Source organism: Podarcis pityusensis, assembly GCF_964106645.2.
Source record: "Podarcis pityusensis genome assembly, chromosome: 9".
NCBI lineage: Eukaryota > Metazoa > Chordata > Lepidosauria > Squamata > Lacertidae > Podarcis > Podarcis pityusensis.
The window spans coordinates 23,611,116-23,638,307 of record NC_138034.1 but is presented as its reverse complement, the minus strand read 5'-3'; the positions used below and the strand labels follow the sequence as shown (position 1 = coordinate 23,638,307).

At 41.2% G+C, this 27,192-nt stretch overlaps 2 protein-coding genes across 11 annotated transcripts in view; one reads left to right on the top strand and one right to left on the bottom strand.

Annotated features, from left to right (window-relative positions):
• The window catches only part of FIP1L1 (factor interacting with PAPOLA and CPSF1), a 35,358-nt gene extending 16,407 nt beyond the window's left edge, over nt 1–18,951 (top strand). For 2 of the 4 annotated variants that reach the window (XM_081020530.1, XM_081020528.1), the window contains 6 exons: nt 3,763–3,789; nt 4,185–4,239; nt 8,525–8,580; nt 13,568–13,781; nt 17,469–17,606; nt 18,629–18,951. In XM_081020530.1, the coding sequence (XP_080876656.1) occupies nt 3,763–3,789; nt 4,185–4,239; nt 8,525–8,580; nt 13,568–13,781; nt 17,469–17,606; nt 18,629–18,779 (641 nt within the window). In that variant the 3' untranslated portion in view covers nt 18,780–18,951. The remainder of the gene's footprint in view (nt 1–3,762; nt 3,790–4,184; nt 4,240–8,524; nt 8,581–13,567; nt 13,782–17,468; nt 17,607–18,628) is intronic. The other 2 variants (XM_081020529.1, XM_081020527.1) reach the window with 1 other exon arrangement.
• A 617-nt stretch (nt 18,952–19,568) lies between these two features.
• Nucleotides 19,569–27,192, bottom strand: part of LNX1 (ligand of numb-protein X 1) — a 115,866-nt gene continuing 108,242 nt past the window's right edge. For all 7 annotated transcript variants that reach the window (XM_081020501.1, XM_081020504.1, XM_081020502.1 and 4 more), the window contains 2 exons: nt 21,525–21,683; nt 19,569–20,269 (listed from right to left, as the gene is read on the bottom strand). In XM_081020501.1, the coding sequence (XP_080876627.1) occupies nt 20,134–20,269; nt 21,525–21,683 (295 nt within the window). In that variant the 3' untranslated portion in view covers nt 19,569–20,133. The remainder of the gene's footprint in view (nt 20,270–21,524; nt 21,684–27,192) is intronic.

The following is a 27,192-nucleotide window of genomic DNA, read 5'->3' as shown; positions in this document are numbered from 1 at the left end:
AGGAGCAGGGCGGTAGAAATGCTGGCCATGCTCCCATCACTGCTTTAAATTAAAGTGAAGCACTGATTTTTAAACCTTTGCATAGGCAAACTGCAAACCTAAATGCTATTCGGTCACCTGTGAAAATGAAATGCATTATGAATCATTTAGCTTATATTAAATCTTAAGCTGCTTTATGACATATATTTAGGACACTGTTTTTATTCAAACCATAATTACAAATATTTTGTAACCCAATATACAGTGGTACCTCGTAAGACGAATGCCTCGCAAGACAAAAAACTCGCTAGACGAAAGGGTTTTTTGTTTTTTGAGCTGCTTCGCAAGACCATTTTCCCTATGGGCTTGCTTCGCAAGACGGAAACATCTTGCAAGTTTGTTTCCTTTTTCTTAACACCGTTAATACAGTTGCGACTTGACTTCGAGGAGCAACTCATAGAACGCGGTGTGGTAGCCTTTTTTGAGGTTTTTAAAGACTTTGGTGATTTTTGAAGCTTTTCCAAAACTTTCCCGACACCGTGCTTTGCAAGATGAAAAAAATTGAAAGACGACAAAACTCGCGGAACGAATTAATTTCGTCTTGCGAGGCACCACTGTACTTGTAAATAGTGGGGAAACGAGTTGAAAATTTCATCATTATTATGGTAAACAATTGTTATTTGGAGTTACAGTGGAACCTCGGTTGTCGAACGTGTCCACGCGGCTTCCTTTTTTAGTTTCCCTATTGTATTGAGGCTTCCGCTTTCAGTTTTTGGTTTTCGAAAGTTTCAGAAATTGAACCGTCTTCTGGAATGGATTAAGTTCGAAAACCGAGGTTCCACTGTAGTACATAGTGCTTGATTTCTATCCATCAAGAAACAAAAGGAACTCCTACGTTGAACATCTATGGCTCAGTACAGACACCATGGGTGGAATTCAGCATAGCGCTAAAGACATAATTCCATTGATGCAAACGTTTCTGTTGGAAATGCACTTACACAAAATCAAGTTAATTCCTACCCTCCTATGAGGGTAGGGCTTTCCTTCATTTTCTGTTTATGTTTTTCTGGGATTTCACATCTCTGCACAGCGGCTGCATGACTTTCCAACCAATTTCATTCCAGCAAGGGAAGGAGGGGAGTCATGAATGTAGTTCTGGACAAACACAGTTTGCTTCTGGATTACCTGGAAGCATTGGGCAACTGCATATGAGCCTCTACTTCCTTTTCTAATGCAGCAGTTGCCATGAAGCTGGCTGGAAAGTTGCACTGCTTCTGGCAGTAATGCCAAACCACTGTCTGTGACTCTTATTTCAGTAACTTAACTGCTGCCTAGCATGGTAGGAAGTGGATTCCTGAGGTGGGCTAGTCTTCAAAAGCAGTCCATACCAACTGCTTCCCTTTTTTGCCTATGTTCTTTTCCATGTTTCTCTGACCCTGTAAACATTAAAGGGATTATTGGCCCTACTTTCCATTCTCCGGATGATGTCCCTTTTCTAAGACTTTTGCTCTCTCTTCCTGGCCCCTTTCAGATTTGGCATCTTTGTGGCAAATTGCATGCTTTACTGTGTGCTTAAATTCATATGGGCTAAACAAAGTGGGAAAGAGGAAAAGCTAAAATCATTTTTATACACAGCCCAGGTAATGCATTGTTAATGTGTAGTACAAAAAGGCCATGAAAATTTACAGTGCAGTCACGAGCATGGGACTTATATTGTAGTATGTCTGTTTAGGATTGCAGCCTTGGTGCTCTTAAACAGGGGTCGGCAAGGTTTACCTTGCCTGTGCCGGTTCACTCCAGCGGAGATCCTTCCATGGGCCGGATTGTGTGCTTCCGTGTTTTTCATTGTCTGTGTCTATGCAGATGCAATTTCTGGTGCCACAGAAGCGAGTCATCGCGCTGCGCCAGTTTAGTGCAGCGCGTGGGGACTTACCGAGTAGGCGGCTCAGTTCGGGGGGGGGGCTCTTGGGCCAGTTAAACGACCCCCATGGGCCTCTTGTGGCCGATGGGCCTTAGGTTGCCAATCCCTGCTCTTGAATAACATAATTGCAGTTGGTATACAGCTTGCCATGTGATTATGCTGGAAATTTTTGAACAAAAAGGGAGCAACATTTAAAGTACAGTAATTCTGTAGCATAGCACTTGCATTCGTGGTTGGTTGGAGAAATAGGAGATGTGTTGCCTTCAAAGAAATAGGAATGTAAAGAATAATATTAGCCTAAGCCTTGGGGTGAACTTCTAGTCCCACCTACAAGTAAGAGGCAATCTTAAAGAAGAAGCTTTCATCTGTTGAAGTTCAAAGTTAAAATAAATCTGCATGTGTTGTGACTTTAGTTGAGCCCTTTGGTGAAAGGAGCAGAGGACTGGTAACATTCAGACAGGTTGATGAGATGAGCCCAGCCAGAAGATTTTGTTTGCTATCTCCTGTATTTTCAGCCCATTTGAAAATAACTTATAAGTAGTGGCTTTGGCTTCTCCAGGCTTATTTTAATTTTGCTTCTGCCAGCATTCTGTCTTCAAAGCTCCTACCAAAATAGAACCTGCCCATTCCTCACTGGTTTAAAGAGGGAAAAGTTTCTTGTTAGTTTCTTGTTACCTAATATTAGCTTGGAACTACTGGCCAGAACGTTTAAGCATTCAAATATAAAACATCCTTCAGAAAATCCTTTGAAAAAGGATCTCACTTTGAAGTTTGGTCTCTTGTACTGTGTTCACTTAGCCATTCGTGATGCAAATATCTTTGAGACAAAAAGAACCATCACTGTTTGAAAAGATAACACTAGAAAGTTGAACAGCTGCTACTGGAAAGGACTCTCAACTAACAATTGCAGTAATAATGTCTGGGCTAAGATTTTCAGGAATTAGGAATTTTTAAGAATGCCCATTCTGTAGACTTTCCTACAATGCTTTGGAAAAGCAGCTAAATATGCTTGTTGGTAAAATATGTCATGTGTCTGTGTTAGAAACGTGGAAGTTATTCTATTAATGCCATAAAGTCAGTGCATTTTTTATGACAGTATGGCCCAGTTAACATTAACCTGTCATTTTACATTTTGAATCTGCTGTCTTGTCTGTTAACATTGAGGATATAAAGGCACAGGTGGGTTTTTGCATTGACTTGTGCATGCATATCCATACGAATGTACAGCGAAAGGAGTACTTCCTTACAGGTGTTCTTTAAACTGATTATTGTTGCATAGGTAACTCCATTAATTTGTAGAGTTAGATTTATAGAACATGCTTAGTGTTGATAATAACACTTTTATATTCCAGATGCTATGAACCTGGAATTCAATGGAAAATCTTTATAAGATTGTTAATGAAGTTTCCTTGTGTTTACTCAGTGTTGCCTGGACGATGAAGTCATGATAAATACGGAATCTTCAGAGCAATCTGTTAATTTAGGGAAGCAGCAGCTTTAAGTTAATTAATATGGGTGTGTTACTTTCAGAGAGTTTTAAGCAGCGACCCCACACCACAGAACCTTGTTTGGCACATGTGTCAAGGTGCATGCTGTGAAGCCTCCCCGCTCCCCATATTTATGAACTTAAAGCCACTAATGTCACCTTGCATTTGGCCCAAATCCTGCCGCTGGTGCAGCTGCCCACTAATTCATCCTTGGAGCAAAGCCCAATATGGAGTGGCAGTAGCTGAAATTGCTATCAACTCTTACTGGCTTTTTAATACGTTGTTGGCATGAGTGCCATGATACCTGTTCTGGTAATGTGGGAATCAGAATAAACTCATTACTGAAATGACTGGGTGCATTTTTTTTGTTTTTAGGTATACCAATAACTGTGCCACCGCCAGGTATATTTATCTGTTTTAGTAGTATGAAACATAATGTGAATGCAATTTTGGTATAGGGGGACAATCTGCCACTTCCCTTTTTAAAAAAAAATTAAAAATGTACTTTGATTTCTTTGGAGAAAATAGCTAAAATTCAGAAATAGTTTTTAATTGCCAGGTAAATATATATAATTGAAGAACTGGATAAAATAAATGGAATAGAATAAATATGCTAAGTATAAGATTGCAAGGATATGATGTAAGAAAATAAGGGTTTAACTTTGGGCATGTCATTCCTTTTCACTGTTATACAGATTTAACTTAATATATATACACAGCTTGCATGTATTGGGTTTTTCAGGCGTTAATTAGCAGTGATAAGCTAAGGCAACTTCTTTGTTTCTCAAATATTTCAGGCTTCCCTCCCCCACCTGGAGGACCACCACCTTCCCTAATACCGACCATAGAAAGGTAAATTTCAGTTTGTAGAATGATCTCAACTAAGCACGTTTTCCCTGCATGTCAAGCAAGGTGTGGTTATTGCTTCAAGTTTAGAGAACAGCTAGGCATGGCTCTTGACTTGCTCATGCCAACAGGCTCTGGTGGCAGTGGGTGGGGAGGAGAAGATCTATGGAGTCTGTTAGTAGGTGCAGAAACAGTGCAGGTCCCGGGTTGCTACTTCTTACTTTACCTTGGGCTAAACTTGTAAGGAGGCAAAAGCAGAGAGGAGTGGTGGTAAGCCTTAGTGAGGAGAGCTGTGGTATATATTACCAGCTGGCGAAAAATTTTTGATGCTTTGTTTTGTTTAATTCTTAGTGAAGTGGTTGCTTGTTGGATTGGTGGAAGCGCTAGGGAAAATAGTGACTAGCTATCTCTGTAACTGCTCTTGCATTTAGTATTTTTTTCTGGAAGGTCTCTAGACGCTCTTCCAATAGACAGAAAAAATAATCCTCCCAACTTAGTTATTTTGAAGGCTCCAGGAGATTTTCAGGTTGTCCTTTCAGTTAGATTAAGCCCTCATCATTTTGCCTAAGATGCTTTTTCTTGCTCCTTTGGGCACTCTTCCCTACAGAGTCTGAACTTTCATTGCCTTATGTACAATCCCCTGTAGAGTTTAGTCCCTCTGTCGAGTCCTTTTCTCCTGCACTGCTTCCTGATTGCCACATTTCCAACATGCATTTTTCTTACACAGAATTATTTTGTTCTTCCTTACACTTCTAGTTGAATGACATTCTCCATAAACCTAAGAGGCTGATAAACATTGCTTAAGGTTTTCATTATCTCATTTCTAAAGCCACAGTCCAAAGGTGTTTTATAAAATATTAAACTGTCTTCAAGAAGAAAAATAGCACTCATCTAAGTATGGTAGATGAGGTAAATATAATTAATTCAAGATATATGGGGAGTAATAAAACATATAATAGAAAGTAAATTAAACCATACATATCTTTTTTCGCCTTAGTATTTTACTTATTTCAGCTGATATTTTCCCCATTCAGATGAAACTTGGAGAATGTGAAGTTAAGTAGGATGCAAGTATATTTTTACTTCCCAGCAGGAGTACTGCTGTTCAGCGTCCATGTCTCCCAGCCATGCTGTTCTCTAGGATGCTGTAAACCAGAGCTAGATCCAACCTTGGCTAAACTTCCAGTGAATGCATGCTGGAGGTGGAGGTGACTACTATTCCCCAAACATACAGCACACAGAAAGCACACCAGACAGGCATACATACACACCTCTCCTCAGGTGATCCATGCAGATCATCTGAGAAGGGGTTTTACTTGCCCTCTTTTCAGGACAGTCATCTGATGAGTGGGGCAGTTTGCATCCTCAGCCTAGCACTGTGATGAGGACACAAACGACTCCATCCCCACATGACTCTGCGCCCCCAGTGCTATTGCCGCCTGGAAATTGAGCTGGTGGGGAACATATGGTGAGCTTGGGGGTTTACCACCCGTAATGTAAGCTATAAGGAGCTCAAATAAGGCATTCCACTTCTCCTTTCTTCCATAGGTGTCCCTGCTCCCCCAACAGATTAAGCACTCATTATTTCATGGCTACTGAGCATGGTCACACATCGTTGGGCCATGGGAGGGGGCTGCCTCCTAATTTTTTTAAAAAAACAACCCGAAATTTGTACTTTTTGCTCCAAGCATACTGATATAGCTCTCTTGTTTCTCGGTGGCCCAATTTTGGCTCCATTTCTGTCAACATTTATCATCTGAGTTGGCTGTTAGTGTGTATGATGAATAGCAGTCTCATGAATAATGATTTTACATGGCAGACTGTCCAACTGGGACCTTCATTCACCCTGTCCCTTGTAGTGAATAAAATAAATGTGTGGATGAATTTGCCACATTTGATTGCTTGAGGGGCAGGATAGATTCCTTGCCACATCAATCTGCGTAATGTTTTGCCTGTGCAGATCTAACAGATGATTATAGCCACTGCTGAGCTGCACAATAAACACTCCTTCCAGTGTTTGGGATAGAATCATAGAATTGTAGAGTTGGAAGGGACCATGAGGATCATGTAGTCCAACCACCTGCAATGCAGGAATCTTATGTCTAATGTGGGGCATGCGGGTTGGTCCAGTTGGCCAGATTGTCTTCCGTCGTCGCACCAGATCTGAAAGCACAGCATGTGTAGAGCAAGAGGCAAAAGCCACAGTCACTCCAAATTACTTTGGCAGATATGACATGATGGTGATTTTATTACCCAGCCTTTACCCTGAGGTCTCAGGGTGGTTTATAGTACTTTAAAATACAACATTAAAAATAATTTCCACTCACAAAAATAGAGTGGGCCCTAAAAATATGTATTATCAAGTGTCAAAGACCAGCGTATTGTTGGCACCTATCTGTCTCAAGAGACAGTAGAGTGCACCAGTCATACCACTGTGTTAGCAGCACCGAAATGATGTCCCTGTGGCAAAAGCCTGGGCAGTGTGAATAGAGGTCCTGGGCTGCCCAGACGACAGGACCCCTCTCTTGGCCTCACTCATGCGGTCCAAAAGAAAGCAGAGCAGTATACATTGGCGCCAGCTTGGCTGCAGGAGTTGGTGGAAGGAGGTGTACAAGGTGCCATCCAGCAATCTCCACTCTGGATTTGTATAGGGTTTACTCCTCAGCCTTTTCTTCCCACAAGATAGTGGAGGTTTAGGATCAAAGGTAACAAATCAGATACAGTGGTACCTCGGGTTGCAAATGCTTCCGGTTACAAACACTTTGGGTTACAGACTCTGCTAACCCGGAAGTAGTACCTCAGGTTGAGAACTTTGCCCCCTAGGGGCCACTAGGGGCGCATCAGAAGATGGCTGACAATAACATCTCTCCGACCCACACGAGGTAATTTGGAGGCTGTGATGGGAGTAATAGCCTCCCTACCCCCCCCCCCAGGATTGTGGGGGGGGGGGGCTGCCCTTGCCTGCTGTGCCCTATACCACCCCCGAATTTGTGGGGATGGGGGCACTAGGCAGAATGCCCTTCTGTGGATATCGGCGCTCCTGGACGCTGCCTCTAGCTGCAAGAACTTCAAAAGAAACGATTAGGATGAAGCGAATGCACATATTTCAAGGAAGGAGGGGGAGTAAAGACTGCTAACAGAAGAGATCTCTGATAAACGAGACGAGTCGGAAGAACAAGAATTAACCAGATGAAGACACACCAAGACTCGGTATGGCAAAAGGACTGGATGGGGGAGGGGGAAAAAACTTTCCTTTCTTTTCTCTATGTGATTAAACAAGAATCCCCCCCCTCACAAGTCAGAAATGTCGTTTGAAGGACTGAAGCTGTGGATTTATGTCTGTGTGGAGATAAACTTTCTAACCAAAGCATGTTTTAAGAAGAGCGTGGAATGTATAAGGGCTTTGGAATGACGCAGTTAAAAATACCGTCGCCATATTGGCAAGTTCTGTCGGAGGACTTAAGTCTGGGAGAAGAAATAGAGAAATAGAGCTGTTTTTATATTATGGGTGAAACTTCTCAGAGGGACTTAAGAACGACAATTCTGTGATTAATGATGGAAAGAGCGATGTTATCTATGAATGTGATGATATATGGAAACCATCTCGATTTGAGGATTGGATGAATGGAAAATTCACACAGGATTATTATTGGTGTTTATCGGCTTAAGGGGATTATCAGAAGAGATCATAAAGAAAAAAGAGAAAATATACGAACAAGATGAGATGCGGAAACAGCAAGATAGACTAGATAGAATTATGAACTTTGTTTGGACTGATTCGGACATTAACGCAGTAGCAAGAAGATGATCAGAATCCCCCTTCGGATCTTGAAATATGGGTCCCCTCAACAAAATTTAAAATTTGGCTTTGTAATTCGGAATTTATGTGATGTGATTTGATTTGATTTGATTGGTTGGTTAATAAAAATTATTTATAAAAAAAAGAGAGAACTTTGCCCCAGGATGAGAATGGAAGTCACGTGCCGACGGTGCGGCAGCAGCGGGAGGCCCCATTAGTGAAAGCGCGCTTCAGGTTAAGAACGGTTTCGGGTTAAGAACAGACCTCCGGAACGAACAAACCTCCGGAACGAATTAAGTACGTAACCAGAGGTACCACTGTAATGTTAAAAATGACACTACAACAGAGAGGTGGTTGCACACTGACTTTTATAGTATCACATGAATGATTACATCCCTGGTATGACAAGTATCATACCCTATCAGCTTCAGCAACCAGAGCTCGCTATTTTAAATGGTGAGATGAATTTATTGTGTGCTTCTCTTTCAACAGTGGACATTCCTCTGGCTATGATAGCCGCTCAGCTCGGGCATTTCCATATGGCGGTGGTAAGTGTCTTCAAAACTGCTTGAAAATGGGCTGATCAGGTGGCTACACTTTTAAGTTCAACCTATGTTGAGTTAGCAGGTTAGCAGCTTGGTGCAAAGCCTACTCTTTGAGACGCTTCTAACCTTTATTTTTATATGTAACCTCTTCCTCTTGTTCAGGATGCATTGATGCAAACAAGCTTCTCATATAATAGTTTTTAATTCTTTGGGGAAAATGGTGCTCAGTTTCTGGTAAGCATGTGAAGCTGGTAAGCATGGTGTATGACATATATTCTCCTTTGCACACACAAACAAATGCCATCTGCTGTGTTTGGTTCCTCTCCCTTGTTTTTTAGTCAGGTATTTACTCTTTGTAGTTATTACAAAGAAGAAGAAAAATATTTCACCAAACATTTTTCAACCTTCTTTTTATTTTCCTTCTAGAATTTGACAGGCAATAATGTTCAGTGTGCAGACATTTGGCTTAAGTGCAGGTTTTGATAGCAGCATTAATTAGAGACTTGTGTACTGTTAAGTTATAGAAGCAGTGCCCATTCTCTCTTCCTCTCCCCCTCTTTCTCCCGCATCTTCATGAGTCAGATTAAAAGTACAGTGAATTTGTAGTGACCAAGCAGCAAGAATGAAGCTCCAGTAAAATGGGAGGAGTGTGTGGGTATGAATGAACAAACCAGAATTTTGCTTCAGGTAACAAAAAACAGATGATGCTCAGAATGACTCCTTTAATGGAAAGCAGATGCCTTTATTAATCTGTGCTCATGTGAAAGTATTGAAACTGCCTTCTCTGTCTTCCATATTTCAGAGGAGGTCTCACATTTGGTGCCTCTATCCTCAAACAGCATATATTATGGGTTGATATTTTCTTCATGAAAGGCTATAAGGGCTTCCTCCAAAATCTATGGGCATTGTTCAGTACATCTGCTGGAGAGTTATACTATCTTAAGTGTGATGCAAAGCACACATAAGGGCTGGGTTTCTTTTCTGTGCAAGTGTTTTTGGAGTAAACTGACTGGGAGAATGTGTCACTTCAGAATAGGACATCTGCAGAAATTGTCCCCAAGCACTCATGAAGAAAACACAACAGATCTTAAAACTGGCATCAAACATCACATTCAGAGCACTGATTCAGATGTGTAGACCACAAGTTTCGCATGGGTAGGATGGTGTTTGAAACAGCATGGATGTGAAACTATCTTCCACATTAGGCTCTTTTGGGAACTAGGTACGAAAAGGGGCACTTCAAAATTATCAGAATTATACATTGTAAACAACACTCACTTTTTTGGCACGGAATATGTAAGAGTCCCCAAAGTACGACTGATACTGGAAGCACTTTATTCCATATTTCATTCTGCGTATTTTGGTTTAGATGGGAATACCATCTTTAATTCTCACAGAGATGCTGCAGATTTAGATGAGAAAGGGAAGGAAGTTTAGTTCTTGGGCCTGATCTGTGAGAATACTGCTCTTCCTGCAGCACAATCCTATTCATGTCTACATAGAAATAAGCCCCACTAAGTTCAGTTGGGCATCCTCACAGGTATGAGCATAGAATTTCATCCTGCCTTTGCTCATCTACCTTTTTTCATATACACTTCTGGCAGCCCTTTCTGATGTTTTTGACGATTATCTGTAAGCTATAAAGGACCAACTAGGATTCATCAAACATGTTTTCTCTTGACAAATAACCACAGGCAAGAACTCAGTGATAATATGTAGCCTTCTTACTTGTGAGTCTGAAATTGATTTGATTTGGTGGAGCTCAAAGTTCTCCTTCTGCTTGTTTAATCCCCATAACAACCCTGTGAAATAGGTTAGGCCAAGAGGCACTGACTGGCCCTAGGTCACCCAGTGAACTCCATGGCCAAGTGAGGATTTGCACCTGGTTTCCCAGGTCCTAGTTTGACATCATAGGTGTTAACTCCATAGGGCTGAGATGTCTTCAACCCCCCAAAGTCTGTTGAGATAGGGTTGAGCCTCCCTCCAGTACTGAGAGGTTGGGCCTTGTGGCAGCGGGTCTCGCAGCTATGACAGAAGTCCTCACTGTGCCAGGCCTCGTGGCAGAAGTGGGCCTCGCAGGAACTTGTGGCAGCAGCTGTTCTCGCAGGGGCTCACTGCAGTGTGTGGCGTGCGTGATGTCACACGTGCGTGTCGCATGCTCAAGCAGCGGGGATCCCCCCCCCCCATGTTTTGCAGAACTCGGCACCTTTGTCTGATATTCTAACCATTATTCCACATGTTGACCTGGCTGTGACGTAGATAGTAGAATCAGTATTGCATTTCTCTTTGTCCCTCTGTTGCTGCCTGGTTTCCTCACCACCCCCTTCTCATACTGTGGCTTGGCACACTAGCCCCAAAATCTTGCATTTATCTCATCTAGTATCTCTTCTTGCAAGAAACAGAAAGGAACTTCAGTTAAAAATAGAAGAAGTCCTAAAGCCTAAGAGGTTACACAAGTTTCAGGTACTTCAGAGCACTGAAAGCCTGTTCTCTACTTTTTAAAAAAATGTTTCTTAAAAAAATAGTTTCTATTCTCTCTTCCTTGACTATATTTTTGTATGTCTCAGAACTGAACCAAGTGCAATTTTTCCCCCAATATATTTTTTATTGAATTTCAAAATTTTTACAAATTAACTTCAGAATAAATAGCTACATTTTTTCATGTATTGACTCCCCACCCACACCTCCACAGTGTTTTTATTCCAACTCTATATATATCAAATTACTGTCTATTACCAATATCCCTCTCCCTTGTCATTTTTTCCTTCTGCTACTCCTGTCTTGAATTTTGCCCACAATTTCATTTGTTTTCCAAATAGTCCAAAAAGGCCTCCATTCTTCTACAAAAAGTTCATCATTTTAATCTCTTTATATTGCTGTCGGCTTTGCCAAGTGTAATTAGTTTTTAAATGGTTGATGAGTCAGATTTAATGAGATTTAGTACCAAGATCTGCACCACACTTCTATTGATTGATTCCACTTTTTAATAAGATTTTATTAAGGCTTTATCATAGTACAATACAATAAAAAACTAACCTAAATAAAAGCAGAAAAAGAAAAGAAAGTGCAGAGTCCTCTCTCAAAGGTAGATCTTAACCCTTGTCTCATACAGAAAAGTTGTGGTTGATGGATGCTACATCCATGACAATATTGGAAGTTGGGGAAATTCTCTGTAAAATCCAGCTATTTCTTGAAATTCTAGTTGTCTTCTTTCTTCTCTTCCACCACCCCCCAAATTAAAAACAAAAGCAAATCATAAAATGTTTTTCCTTCCTATGATCAAAAATAACATTTCTGTGGTGCAAGAAAATTACAAAAATACAAATTGTTCTGCTGTAGATTATAGGCGATGATGCTGGAAATTGTATTTCAGCAATTCTTTTTCTTCCACCATTTTCTTTGAGAATTTTTATATCCACCCTCCCCCGCACCTTTTCATGCTACAAATGGAGCCCTTGAATACAATTCACTTCAGAATCCTACTCTTGTTTCCCACCCCTAAGTTCAGCAGTTGTTAACCTCTGCAGTGCTCCTCCTGAGAGTCATTAGATGGAGCACTTGAAAGATTTATGCATCGGCATCACCATTCAGCAACAGCAAAGACTAATAATGTATTAATGAGTGAGGCTGCACTCCCAATTAACTGGTGTGAGGAAAGGAGTCTGGGAGTTATGAATTCCTGATGTTCAGGCATTCCTGTTCCCGAGAGGAGAGGCAAGCAGGCACTTTGCTCTATTTCCTTGTCTCTGCTTAGTTATTGTCTCCCTAACCCTCTTAACGTTAGTGGGGAGGAATGGGAGGGATGTTGCTGGGGCTATGCTAGAATTAGTAGTTTGAAGATGGCAGCCTAATATTTGCATCCTAAGCACCCTGAGCTTGAGGAGGGTGGGGTTGCTGGAGCAGGAAACTGGCCAAGGGGAGAGAAGCCATCATTGCCTGTGGCCTGGATGCCTCGGGATCATGCTACTCTTTGGAAGTAAGATCATTGGCTGACTTCCATGTTAAAGCATGGAATGAGAACATTAAAGTGTAAAAGCATGATGGATGTGTGTTGAAGATGTTAGCAGTGTAAGTAACTTCTGAGCCACACAGTACTTCTGTTAAATAGCCAGCGATGAATGGAAATGCAGAGCACTGGCTGAGATCTAGTAAGGCCTGTGTGAATGCAAAAAGTATGTCGGGAGTGCAAGCTGAAAAAACACCCTGTGCACACTTTGGAGCTTCACCATCGCTACAAATTGTTCTGTAATTGGAAGGCACGCTGAGGTGCTAGATCCCTTTTCTTCTTCGATAAATCCCCCTCGGTTGAGTAACACACACCTTACCAGAAGCTTTCAACTGATAGTGGTTTCATTTTCTGACAACAACAAAAGCCCTTTTTCTTTTTTAGTGTCCACCTCAAATTAGCTTTTTATCTAAGTAGGTTATGCATTTCCACACAGTTCCCCAGTGACTAAAACACTCCTCGCTGGTGTTTTTGCATGTTTCTTTGGCTTAAAATGCTCAGTGCCTAGTAAACCTTGAGCCTTTCCTTTTTCTGCACCACTTAGAATTTCAGTTTCAGAACTGCAGTATTTAAAGAAGCAACACTTTAAAGTAATAAGCACTTTTTAAGAAAGATCAGCTGTGATCACAAAATAATACGAAAACTTGTGTTTTAAATAAAGTACCATTAAAACACTACCGGCGGGCAATCCTTAACTGTATATGACTTTGTGTTTACTGCTGTGAATAGTGTTTGCTACTAAGAAAAGTAAGCAAGTATTGATACACAGCAGTTATCCAACAAACAGACTGGTATGAAATGAACCTGAGAGTTAATTGTTACATGTGGTAAAGTAGCATGCAAATAACAGGCCTAGAGTCACTGAACTTGCCTTCTAGGCTTCAGCTAAGTATTTAAGATTGGATGCCATTGATTTCATATCACACTTTTCCACTGTTGACAACTTTTTTTTTCTAATGCTGGCATTTTTTTCTTCTTCTTTAGTCACCTTTCCGCACCTTACAGGTTCCGCTCCATCGTGGACTAGTCTCATGGACACAACCAAACAGTGGGATTATTATTCAAGAAGAGATAAAGAGAGGGAGAGGGAGCGAGACAGAGATCGAGAAAGGGATCGTGACCGTGACAGGGAGCGAGAGCGGACCCGAGAAAGAGAACGAGAGCGGGAGCATAGCCCGACTCCTAGTGTGTTCAATAGGTGAGTTTGAGGGTTACGTCTAATGCTGCTTGATGGTGGGAGTTTTGTGTCTGTACTAGAGACATACTTAAAGTCAGCATGCAGCTGTGTATTCTCAGGGAACAAGGGGTGGGGCTCACATTTTGTTTGTCGTTGGAACCATAGCCAGCAATTTCAGATGCAAACCAGAAGTATGACAATAAGTGGTACATAACAAATGCTTTGCAAGGCAAATTGTGCTGAGCTGATGATTTTTGTTGTTAATTCCTGGGAAGGAATTGGCTCTAAGCATTCAGAACATTAATAATAGAAGGGCCTAATGGGTTTGAGTCCCCTAACCATCATTTTACAGCTGAAGTTCCTACAGTAACTGATTCCAGTCTAAAACTTTCAATTTCTTACTGCTTTGTGAGTTCAGTTGTTCTGGGATGAGAGCTCTGAATACCTGAGGAGGAATAAAGTACTGTTTGCTAGCAGTTTCAGCTTTGCCATTCATCCTGTTAAGCAATACCAGGGCTACAATACAGTGGCTACAGTATTACATAAACTTTAGCCCCTTTTGTTTATGCAGCAGTTAAGCCCCGCATTTCCTCTGTCTGGTGATCGTTGAATACCATTTTCACATGGCAATATTTTGACTATTTTTAATCATTTTTTGTTCTGCCTTCCACTTAAAAAGGTTTTATGCATTGGGTATTAAATTGGGTTTTAAAAATCATTGTTATAGTTTTCCCTTGTAGGTCAGCAAAACAAGTTTGCATGATCTTGGTTAACACGGGATTTAAAAAATGCTATGAGCGTTAAAGAATTGACTTGGAAGTATAAGATGATGATGATGATGTTTTGTTCATATAAGACTTTTGTGGGGGGGGGTGATATTTTGTGTGTGTTTTGTGTTACAAATTACTGGGTCAGTGTGTTAGACGTTAAGATCAATTTAACATCTGTTTCTTAGGCAGCTTGATTGAAGGCCAGAAAAAGCCTGGTCATTCAAGGGTGCTTGAAATGAGCCTTAATGTTTTCCAGGCCCAGAGAAGTCTCTGTGTTGCTGCCAGACTTATCAGTCAGGGAAGGGGTGGGGAGAGGAGTGGGGTTTTTTTATGTGACTAAATTATCCAACATCTGCAGTAAAGCTGCTGCCACATGGCGATGTGAGAAAGCAGGGGGGCCTTGGTCTAGTAAAAACTTGATTAGGGGAGTAACAGGGAAAGTGGGAGGCTTGAGAACGACAGATCATGTAGATATGACACCCTTGAACAAATTTTGCTTCATCGTTTAATAGTCCTGTTTTTAACAATTATTCAGTGGCTTACGAAAACATTGTGACAAATGAATAAAGAAAGGGGGGGTGGAATGCACACAGACTTTTTACCATTTATAAGTGGATACCGTGACATTGGTGTACCAGTATAGCTTTTGGTCTTGTAGAGAAACTTAAAAATTAGCATCCACAAGCCATGAAATGTGGCATCTGTTCTTCACATCTCTACTGTCACACTAGAAATGGTGCCGTTTCTGAAAGGAGTCTGGGGAATTCGCCTTTTGTAAACCCCCCCCCCAAAAAAAAACCCACTTTGCAATTAAATTTTGGAATCGATAGCTCAGTTGGTTAGAGCATGGTGCTGATAATGCCAACGTTGCAAGTTCAGTCCCCATGTGAGACAGCTGCCTACTCCTGCATTGGGTTGGACTAGATGATCCTTAGAGTCCCTTCCAACTCTTACAATTCTATGAAATTAGTTTTCAATTCAAACTAAAGAGGATGTCCATTTCACACTGAGCAGGATGTGGTGCACAATTTCTTTTTTTAGGCAGTAACCTTACAGGGTCTTTGGAAATGGCTTCCTTCAGAAAATAAATGTTGGACCCCTGTTGTTATAATTAAGTGGAGTTCATCCCACCCAAAAACAGTCTATTTATTGTGACCCTTGACAACTGAGAGATATTTTTAGTACCTCAATATTATTTTGCCTGTCATTTGTTTTAATCTGATTTTAGACTGTATTTTTAAATTGCTGTAACCCACCCTAGGACCTTATTTATTTATAAAAAATACTTGTATATCACAATTTCATTTAAAAAAACCCAGAGTGGTTTATAATAATGCATCCATGTGTGAGCCATTTTTGCAATGGAAAACACAGAGGATTTATAAATATATTTCTTGGGGGCTTTAATGGCATACAGTGTGACCCTTCAATCTTTATGTCCAACTCTTTAATATTTTGCGTACATAATGTATCACAGTAGCCTAGAGCCTCCTTGGCATGGAAGGGAAAGGCTGGGATTGAAAGAACAGTGGAACAAGTCAAAGTAGCCTTTGTCCCTCTTGAAGAGCAGCTGCTCAGATTGAGATGATACACAAGACAGCTCTCCCCTTAAAGTTTAGGGGTTTAAAAAAGAATGAGTCAGTTTCAAGGTGCTCTTTTGAAACCTGGTCGTAGATCAGATGAGATAAATGGCAGATCAGAGAAATGTGCCATTATAGCCAAGGTGCAGGTCCTTAATTGAACACTGTGTGAGTACATAATTATTTGTGGGTAACTTCAAACTCTGTAGTCACTTCAGATATTGTTGGAAGACGTGAAGGATATCAGCTTGATAGATTGCTGCTTGTTTTAACAAATACAAGATTCTCAATGTAGTGTACTACAGGTGATATTGATCATCCCATGGCCATGCTGGCTGGGGCTGATGGGACTTGGAAGTCTTAACAACATGTGGAGTTCAGCACAGTGGCTACTTTTGGGTCAGCATCATGGTTGGAAAGGGTCTTGTGGGTCCTCTAGTCAACATTCCATCCTGCTTGATGCAGGAAATGCACAGTAAAGCATCCCTAACAAAACACACCTAACGTATAGAGATGTCCAGTCTCAGTTTGAAGACCTTCAGTGAGCAAGAGCCCATTAGTACCTTTCTAGCTAATTGGGTCTGTTGTCAAATTGCTCTTGCCGTCAGGAAGTTTTCCCTCCATGCTCAACCAAAATGTCTTGTGCACACAGCTTGAACAGCCGCTGTGTGTACCCAGGCATCCCGGGGGGACATCATAACTTTATTCTTTTTCATTTGTAGTCAATCCCAAAGATTAGATGTATACTGACCAACAAATGTATTTGGATAACACTCAATGTTAAACATGATATTTTGAATTATAATTTCAAGCTTAACTGAGTGAAGTGGTGAGCCACTTATTTTTTGTTTGGGGAACTTTCATTCTTTTAATTTAGCAGATGGAAACCTTTGCTGCAATATGAAGAAACAGATCACATTCCTTATTTTTTTGATGGCATATTAACAGCTTAGAAATATATTTGGTACTTTGTGTCCTGAGATTTTCAGAGGAGGCCATGAATATTTCTCCTTTATTAAGAGTTAACTATCAGACTGACAGTCTCTTCTACTGTTCAGCAGTACAGTCATCCAAGACAACAATTTATTTGTAGGTAATGAAATCTGATTTTACTAATGTTGGTATTTTTGATTCCTTAATACATTTTCCATTGTCAGGACTGTACAATGGTAGTTTCACACTGTGTTAGGTTACAAATTCCCATTTTGGTAATACCTTCAGTAGGAAATTGTGTTCTGCTGAATGTAGAAATCACATGAACACCTGTATTTTCTCTGTGCATGGGAGGAGACAAAGATTATTGATGCTCCTTTAGCATTTGTTTGTCTGTCTGCTGAATGTTTTTATTTTCTTGCTAGTGATGAGGAGCGATACAGGTACAGAGAATATGCAGATAGAGGCTATGAACGGCATAGAACAAGCAGAGAGAAAGAAGAACGACACCGAGAAAGGAGACATCGAGAAAAGGAAGAGACGAGACACAAGTCATCACGAAGGTTAGCTCTTTAATAATCTTTGAAGTAATGCTGTGGGATGACTGAAGTGTCACGGGAAGACCTTGGCTATTGATGTGCTGCTTTTTAGTTGCTGACATTTAAAAATAGCCAGAAGTTGAGAATATACCAGTAGGATATTAGCCCTTGTGTCATATGACCAGGATATAAGTTTCAGCCATGGGTGATGGATTATTAGGATTTCTCAACCAATTTCATATTTTAATTGATGCTCTAGAATAGATGTTAAGGAAAGCCTCTGCAACTACATGGCAGCCATGTGTTCTCTGTGTGCTCTTTGGGCAGCGTGAACATTGGGATTCACTTGGGCAGAGCGGGGAAGAGGTGGCATTGCTGCCCCCACCAATGGCAGTGGGCTCAAATCTTCCAAGGCGAGCTACTGCTAGCAGCAGTGTCAGCTGCTGCTCATACTCCGGGGGGGGGGGGAGTTAGTTGGGGGAAGCTGCCAGACAGTGCCCATCTCAGACATTGATCCTAGATCTACCAGTGACACCAACTGAAGCCTGCAGTTATATTTATTCTGTTGTGTGAGAAAGGAAACTAAAAGGCGGACTTAGATTACTAGAAGTTGATCTTGGTCTCCGAGCAACTCTTCAGATCATTGTTGCAAACCTATTTTAAGGCTGCCTCTAAAATGTAGTACTTTCTATGTAGAATCCCATTAAAAATCTCTGTTCTCATTGACCAACAAACTCTAGCCCTATAATGTTACTTTGATTATGTGATGGCAAAGATTTCATTGCTGCTATAGGTGCCAGACAACCCGCCCAGAGTAAATGTTGGCAGATGGCAGAATCTATACTGACAGGTGTTTTTCTTCACTCCCTTTCTGGTTTTAATTTGCCCATGCTTAGGGGTCACGTGGTGATGCCATCACATGTACTTAAATAATTAGCTTGATGATGTCAGGCTTAAGAAGTAGCTTCCGTTCAGGGTGGCGCACTGAGCTTGAGACTCCCATTTAATAGCTCTGTGTCTCATTTCTTTTTCTCGCCCCCTCTTAGTAACAGCAGGCGTCGCCATGACAGTGAAGAGGGAGACAGCCACAGGAGGCACAAACACAAAAAATCAAAAAAGAGCAAAGAAGGAAAAGAGTCGGCTGGTGGCGAGCCTGCCCCGGAACAGGAAGACATGGATGCTACTCCTGCGGAATAGGCATGTGTGGTTTTTGTCTACTTGCTTAAATTAGTGCCAGAAATAGATGGCTCTCAATCCTAATTATTTTTTCTGGGTCTAAAAAAAATTGCTCTTCATCTTGTTCTGTTAGCATAAAGCGTAAGTTTAATTTGGAATTTTGAAAATAAAAAAAGCATTTTTCATGTTAAAACACATTGTTTGTCTTGCCTATGCAACTAGAAAAAAGGACAGTAACACATAAGGTACACACGGAGAATTGTGCTTGGATAGTGAGGTTGTGCACTGTTACACAAACTCCGTCAAAGTGCAGTGTGCAGATGTAATGCAGAGGGTTTTTTCCCCAAAGAGTAAAGAAAGTGACTGTACCACAAATGAGGTGTCCCATCTGATCAACACACACAGATCCTAGTAGAATGAATTGGAACCAACATTTGTTTTGGCTCTTCAGATTAATTTTTAAAACAGCCAGATCTTCAAATAAGTCTGAGTCTTGGCTACTACTGTACAGTACTAAGTAGCCTTTTGTATGCGATGCTTCCCTGCTCTCTTTGATCTTCACTAGTTTTTCCCTCAGCTACTTGATCCAGGCAAACCAGGCAATTTCTCCTCCTCTTCTCTGTCTATGCTGGTAGCTTGCTACACCTTCCTTCCTTCCTTTCATTATTATGTTGATTCAGAACTGACCATCACAGAAGATTGTGAGCAAAACTGAGTAAAATAGGGCAGAACACTCGGTTCATGTCACGAATTAGATCCACAGGGGAGAAATGCATTTTTTGTGCTTTTTTTTAATGAAAATAACCTGGCTTTACAAATTACAGTTATTTTAATGGTAAAAATGAAATTTCATTCACAGTTATTACATACCGGGAAACAAAATATTTAAAAATATCTGATCCATACTGATCACAAAGTGGGATTTCATGTATTCAATCAGACTGCTTTCTATGTCTTGGAATAGATGCTGTCAACATAATAGAAAAGTATTGCAACAGTTATTCAGGAGTTCAGAATATTTTCAAATTACAGGTCTAAAGTGGTTTTCCTTGTTTATAAACTGTTGATGGAACATGTTTCTACTGCTGCTTGGAATAGATATAAAAATACAAACATGAGACATAGCGCAGTAAAGATGTGTACCCTAACTTATGATCTCAGTAGACTTCCATACTTTAAAATTGCATGTTTTTCTAACACATACCACACATTATTTTTTTCTTTAGACCATTCCGTTTGTGTTATGCACATTTATACTTCACAACGTTTTCTTTTACAAGTATACAGTTGACCAGAAAGTGGAGTAAACAAACGTCCATATTAAGTGGCTGATTTTGTGTCAGATAATTTTTTGCTCTCCAGTTGCGATACATCTTTATAAAAAAGTGCCAGGCCAGGACACAATGGTGAGAGAAATTTTCCCTTTCAGTTCTTTGAGCATCCTCGCCAAACAGGCATGCACCATACCTGAGATACTCCTACCATTAACTGCAAGGAGGATGTCACCACACCTGGAAGGAGGCAATATAAAATTGGTTAGTGGCACTTCAGCAGCTCCAAGGCAGGAATAGCTTGCACCCCCCCACTATTTTTTATCAGAAAGGTAGCAGATATGAGGGGAAATGAGAATAGTCAAGTCAGGTTTTGCTAATTAAGGTATTGCTAATTAATGCCAGCTGAATAGACTTGTTTTATATAAATGCTTCAGATTTCAGTCTGACACTTCCAGAGGCAATGACTTTTATAACATCATGTGTCTGCAAGACTTTTGGACTGTGTTTCTAGTGTTTTTAATACTCTGTAAAAAATATACCCCTGCATTTTTTTCTAATTTCTTGTTAATATTTTGATTTGCAAACACCTGCATTTATAAAGTTCTCCATTTCACCAATGGAATTGAATCAGAATTTGCAAACCACCCACCTCTTTGAATTTGAACTCAGAAGTGAACATTCCGTTCTTCCCAGTTTTTCCTATTTAGGAATCACTTTGCCTTTGAAAACAGTTATGGTTCTATGTGTCCTGCCCTATAGCTCTATCTTCTGTTATGGATTTTACTGCACTGGCATAAAATTAAACCTACTTTGATCTTTAATAATCCCTTGACTCCTTCCAGGCTTCAGCTTTCTCTGCAGACAAGAAGGTATTTTAAGATTAGTACCATGCCCTTCTCCCTGCCTCAACTGTTCCAGTATAAGCAGAAGTACTGCCACACATGGTGCTTTGTGGCTTGCAACTAAATGAAAGGAGAAAGCAGTTTGAGTACTGCGCCTGGTCAACCTTTCAAACTAAGGGGTTGAGTTTTGCACTAGTGAACCTTAGCCCCAAGTGCTGGTTTGATATGTAGCTCAGCAGCATAGAATTGGACCTTTGGGGTCAATTCTCACAAGCTAGGTGAGTAAAACCTACTTGCGGAGGTTGTGACTGCATTTCTGAGCTTTCACATACCTTCCCCCACATACAAAATGTGCTGTGTGGTCAGGCATGTATGCATCTGAACGCCAATATACATAAACACGGCCTGCCTGCGTGATCCATCCATCACAAAACAGGAGTGAAGTGATTTGATGGACAGAGTGTGTATACCTAATCCCATCTCACATTCCCACATGAAGAGCATGCAAGTTTAAGAGCCCTGTTGTATGTTAATACTGCACATCAAACTGATACATGAACCAGCAGCCCCAGTTAACTGAGAACTGTTGTGATAATCTGGATGGGAATGATTATCTTATAAATAACTGCTAAACAATGTGGTTTCATTACCTGATTCTTCCATCGTTATACGCTGGTGTCCCTCCAACAATGGATTTGATAAAGAATGGCTTGTTCCCACTGTGTTCTTCATAACCCCCCACGATACTGAAGCCAAGACTTCCCGCTGTATTTCTTCGTAATACAATTTCTTTGCAGCTGTATAAATACCTAAGGAAAAAATCATTCTACTTAATGGTCTGTTGTACAATTAAATCAAAATTATTGATGATATTCTGCTCATTCACCTTTTTTTGGCATATTGGACTTGAAAAGAAATGTATATGCCAGATTGGTATAGTTTGCACAAACTTGTACTTTCAGTTTGGATGTTTTACACACACATTTAGCAGTGTTGTACAGACTAAGTTTCACCCATAAATATTCCGTTCTTGGGGTTTTCTGGGGAAACTGTTCTTATCTGCCTGTTTGGATTAAGGGTAGTGACCTTCATGTAATATAGAGCACCTTATTTTTCTGACTGAAGAAGGGTTTTGTACAAATTGGACCTGTCCTGTTCTTGCTGTTGGGTCCAATAAAGCCTTTCGCAGACACCAAAGTAGCAACCACCCTTTTAGTATCTTTGTCTTACAAGCACTAAGAAAAATATGCTTTAATTTTGAGGAGGTATTTAAAAACAATCCTTTAAAATGATGTTTCCATTTTGGGGGGTATTTGTTTGTTTGCTTGTTCTTCAGGGTTTTTATGGTACTGCTAGATGAGGCCCTTGGGAACTACAAATATTCACCTGCTGGCAAGATACAGGGTACTTGTTTGTGCAACAGTTAGCTGGCTGCTAATGTGAAAAGCAGAAGCCTCTTGGCCCTTGTGCACAAGGCTCGCTCTATTGCTTTGCCATCTGTGTGGGGCTTTTAGCATCCTGAATCCCATTTCTCATAAAGACATAAAACTCACTAGATTTAACAGGGCTTTCCAAGGTCATGACCAAATGTTACCAGAATTTAGCCGTTATTGATAGCTACTCACTAAGTCACATATCAACATTCTGTTAAGTAAGAGCATGGAGGAAACCAACCTGCTTAGGAGTTTACATAGACAAGGATTTTGAACATATGGAACATACTAAGAGGAGAGCTTGAAGGAACCACTTTTTGGTTTACAGGTTATGCTCTTGGCCACACTGCTACAGCAGCGTGTGGGCTTAGAGAGCAATAAAATCCACTATAACCGTGAAACCAAGAACAATTCCAGATCACGAGCTACCATATTCCAAAAACTTAACAAATACTAGATTGCATACTAGCTTGCAATTTGCTGGGTGCTCAAACTTTGGATAATATCTTGAGCTTCCACAATACCAAACATATCAAAATTAGGAATCTTCTCTGATGTATAGTGTATGATTTGACCTTTTTGTCAACTGTTGATTGTTGCGTGCAAAGGCAGGGGAGAAATGTAACAAATGTTTGAACAAGGCTTTCAAGAATACAGCTATAGTATCTTTACAGTTTTGAAAAGAACTGAAGTAGTTAAGGCAGCAGCTCTGGCCAAAGGAATCACAGTCGTACCTTGGAAGTCGAACGGAATCCATTCTGGAAGTCCGTTCAACTTCCAAAACGTTCAGAAACCAAAGCGCAGCTTCTGATTGGCTGCAGGAAGTTCCTGCAGCCAATCAGAAGCCACGGAAGCCCCGTCAGACGTTCGGCTTCCAAAAATAGTTTGAAAACCGGAACACTCACTTCTGGGTTTGGATCGTCGGGAGCCAAAGTGTTTGAGATCCAAGGTACGGCTGTACCAGAAAAACATGTGATGCAGGTGGGTGGCTCAACCAAAAATTTATTACTGTACAAGAAAATTGGGTGGGGTATTTGCTGGTCAGCACTGCTTTTATTGGTTAGTAAAGGCTGGGAATGGCTTGGATTATCCAGTGAAACAAGCTGTATTAAAAGATGGGGAGGGCTGGGGGGGGTAGATATGTTTTGTTACAGATCAGACTTACAAACACAAAACCTATCAGACTTCCTGTGTGTATGTAACGTATGTGTAAGTGCATTAGGCAACTGCTCTGAAATGAGTGCTTTTTAAAGAAGAGTATCATCTCTAAAGCTATTTATGTCATTTGACCCTCTTTTATTTACCTGATCATTTCATTACTTAGCTTGTGAAGCTCCCAAGGCCAAAACCATTTGGAAAACTACTGTAAACTGTTGGGATGCAATGCTGGAGAAAATAGGATTTGTTAGACAAACCTAAGTAAATAAAACTCAACAGCAAAGCAGCACACGAGAAGTATCAAGCTGAAAAATATCTCCCCTGGTGAACAATGGATTAACTTGAAACGTGTAGAATCTATGTGCGAAATGTTTCTATTTCCCCAGGTAGAATTATGGAGCTTGACAAGCCTTATGACCCTAAAAGTTTCTCCTGGCTTTTAAACTGACCTGGAGAAGAAGCAAAATCCTTCCACCCAAATCCGTTCCTTGTTGCAAGAGGAGGAGTTTCCTCCTTGCCCTGGTACCTGCCTTGCAGCCTTAAGACCATGCAGAGGGAGGCAAACGCAGAAGGGATGTTCGAGGGTTGCACTGCTATTGCCATCACTGGGAATTATGATGTGACAGTTGGGCTCAGAATCAGTTGTTTTCAAAGTAATTTTTTGAAGCTGGCCACATGAGCTTGCTGCATCTCTAGCTGCAAACTTTTTGGGCTTTCAATTCCACACGTTCCAAAGCAGCTGACTGATTCTGAATATTTGAGGTTACCACTAGTTGGAAATTAGGGGTAGTGAACCTTATGGACTTGTCCATTAGCAACAGCTGTATGAAAAGCCCTAAGAAAACTGTCGATTGTGATTCATTATGTGTTTCTGTTGGTGCCAAACTGAACAGTGCACAAAAAAAGGTGCTAGCACTGTCTTTCCAAAACGAATCGAAGAACAAAATTTATTAATGCACAGACAAGCAGAGCCCACACCCATCTGATCTGCTTGTCACAGTGAAGGCAGCCAGAAGTAGTAAACAAACACAAAAAAGCAAAAAAAAAAATCTTTGCTTTTCAGCCTTGTAAATGCCATTGCAGTGGTTACGTGCTTTGCTTGGCTTCATGACGGAAGGACAGCCGTTTCATTGAGGTGGAATTTCTAAATTGGTCTTTGGTGAGTCATCGTTTAGATGCTCTGGCAGTGCATGAGCAACAACTGCCTGCCCTCCCTGCATTATGAGTAAAATAAATGCTGTTACGAAACGGACATGCTTGCTAAAACTCATCAGTCAGAACTACAGACTGAAGTTTATTTTTCTGGAAACTTGAGAGGAAGGAGCAAAGGACTACTCAATGCAGAGTGGACAGGAAAAGAACAAAGAAACCCAGGGTCTGAAAATATGTGAATAACCTTATATACTAATTTTAGGTGGCTATCTACCTATAAATACCAGAGAGAATGATCCAGGAAATGCATACGATAGTAACCCCCCAATTACTGCTACTCTTATTACTGATAAGATTTAAAGTAGACCCTTAGCGGTTTCTTTGTAATGCTCGAACGGTAGGCACAGCACACCCTGTGAAGTAGTTCGCCCTGGTCAATTCAGTTGCTGCAACTCCACTTGCACCAAGCTGTGTACCTTTTACTGGCTTAAAATGCAGCAAGGTTGTTCCCCCAACATAGACATTCATGCACTGCATTTCAAATTGCATTTGCATTGTACACATCAGCATAGTTTGATGCGTTTCCAAAGTCGCATCTGCATCAGTAGATGGATGGGGTGTGGGTATCCTCCTACAGCTTATGTTTTCACACCCAGTGGTAGATGGTTTGAGGGAAAACACATCAAAACGCAGCATTTCTCAACAAACTACAGGATGGATTGTGGCTAACCCTGTGTGCCCGGGGATTCACAAACAGCAGAGCAATAGCGCTGGATTTAAGGAAAATGGAAATGTATACACAGCCTAAAGAGCGAGGCTTCCCCTTTATGCTACACTTGCTTTGGCATCTGCCGAAGGATAAGGCTGCTCTAATTGGCCATAGGATATTAGCCAATGGCAACTTTGCTCTCCACTCCAAAATAGATTCTTTCATCTTTGTCTTCACTGTCCCCTGCTCTCCCCTTCTTGCCTCCCGTCCTCCTCCTCCTTCCTGTTCACCCCTTCCTTCGCTCTCCCTCCTCCAACTCTCCTACTATTTCTGCAGTGATTTATTACGGTTTTCAAGAAGCTGCGCATGCTGCTTTAAGTACGGTTTCCAAAATGCAATTAATACCCTAAAAAAACAACAACAACAAATGATTTCTCGGTCATCTGCACTCCCAGCAACGAGCCTAAAATATACTGCATCCAGGATCATTATTTCCCACCCACGCAGTCCCTCAAGACAGCTTGATAACTGCAAGAAGGTTTTGGGAAAATATCCTTGAGGCCCATCTGACCTGCCTTAAAAGAACAGCTGGGCAGTTGCCCTCACCAGTACCAAATGGGAACTCTGGTACTGAGAGGTTACATTCTCAGACGAGGGGGAAATGAGTTAATGTGTATTAATGTGATGCATGCTCTGGTAACAGGACCTGAAAAAGGGCTTCCAGATGTGAGGCACTGAGCTCAGAGAGTCCAATACGGAGAAATAAGACGGTGAGCATAAACTCACTTAGGTAAGATTAAAGTATCTGATAACCTGCTCTGTTAAGCGTTTTGACTCCTGGGTGCCTGGCCAAACAAGCAAGTACTAGCAAGAAACGCACCTCTGTTCCTATTGATTATAATCAGTGTCCAGCCGCCTCTTGCTACTGACTGCCCCCTCCCCTTTAATAATCTGAATTTAAGAAGACCGATGTACCAGTTTGGCATACTAATCCCTTCTGGTGTTCGTATACACTGTGGCCCTTTTCTGGGAGTGATGCTGCAGCTGGAGATAGGATTACAATGAATTTCCTGTTTGCAGACCTGCTGACATTGTGGGCGATTTTCCTTCAGTAAAAGAGGCCATGGGGGGAAGGGGAAGGATGGGGAAGCGGTAGTGCCTGCATACAGACTTGGAATATGGCAAAGAAATCCTGGTGAAAACTGCTGCTTACTTTCATAGAGAAAATCCTTTCCACCAAGATCTTTTTTAAAAAAACAACAACTTTGTTTTCTATGTTGTGAGCAAAAGCATGGCATTTATTTTAGCACTGAGGCACAGAGAGAAACTGCTAGGGGGTTAAAGGTAAAGGGACTCCTGACCATTAGGTCCAGTTGCGGACAACTCTGGGGTTGCGGTTCTCATCTCGCTTTATTGGCCGAGGGAGCTGGCATACAGCTTCCGGGTCATGTGGCCAGCATGACTAAGCCACCTCTGGCGAACCAGAGCAGCGCACGGAAACGGCGTTTACCTTCCCACCGGAGCGGTACCTATTTATGTACTTGCACTTTGAGGTGCTTTCGAACTGCTAGGTTGGCAGGAGCAGGGACCGAGCAACGGGAGCTCACTCCATCACGGGGATTACCATGCCTCATTTACAGGGCTGACACCTTTTAACTGCCATCATCCTGTGCCTTCAAAAGCTGAACGGCGTGCAGAAATTCAGCAGGTGAAGCTTTCCCTATCTCAGAAGGGCAGTGGCCGTGAGTCATTGTTGAATGGGTCTACCATGCAACTGTTAAAAACCGTAAGAACCCTGCCTTCCCACCAATAATAATAAACGATGATAATAATAGTTATTATTTATTAAATTTGTAATGACCCATC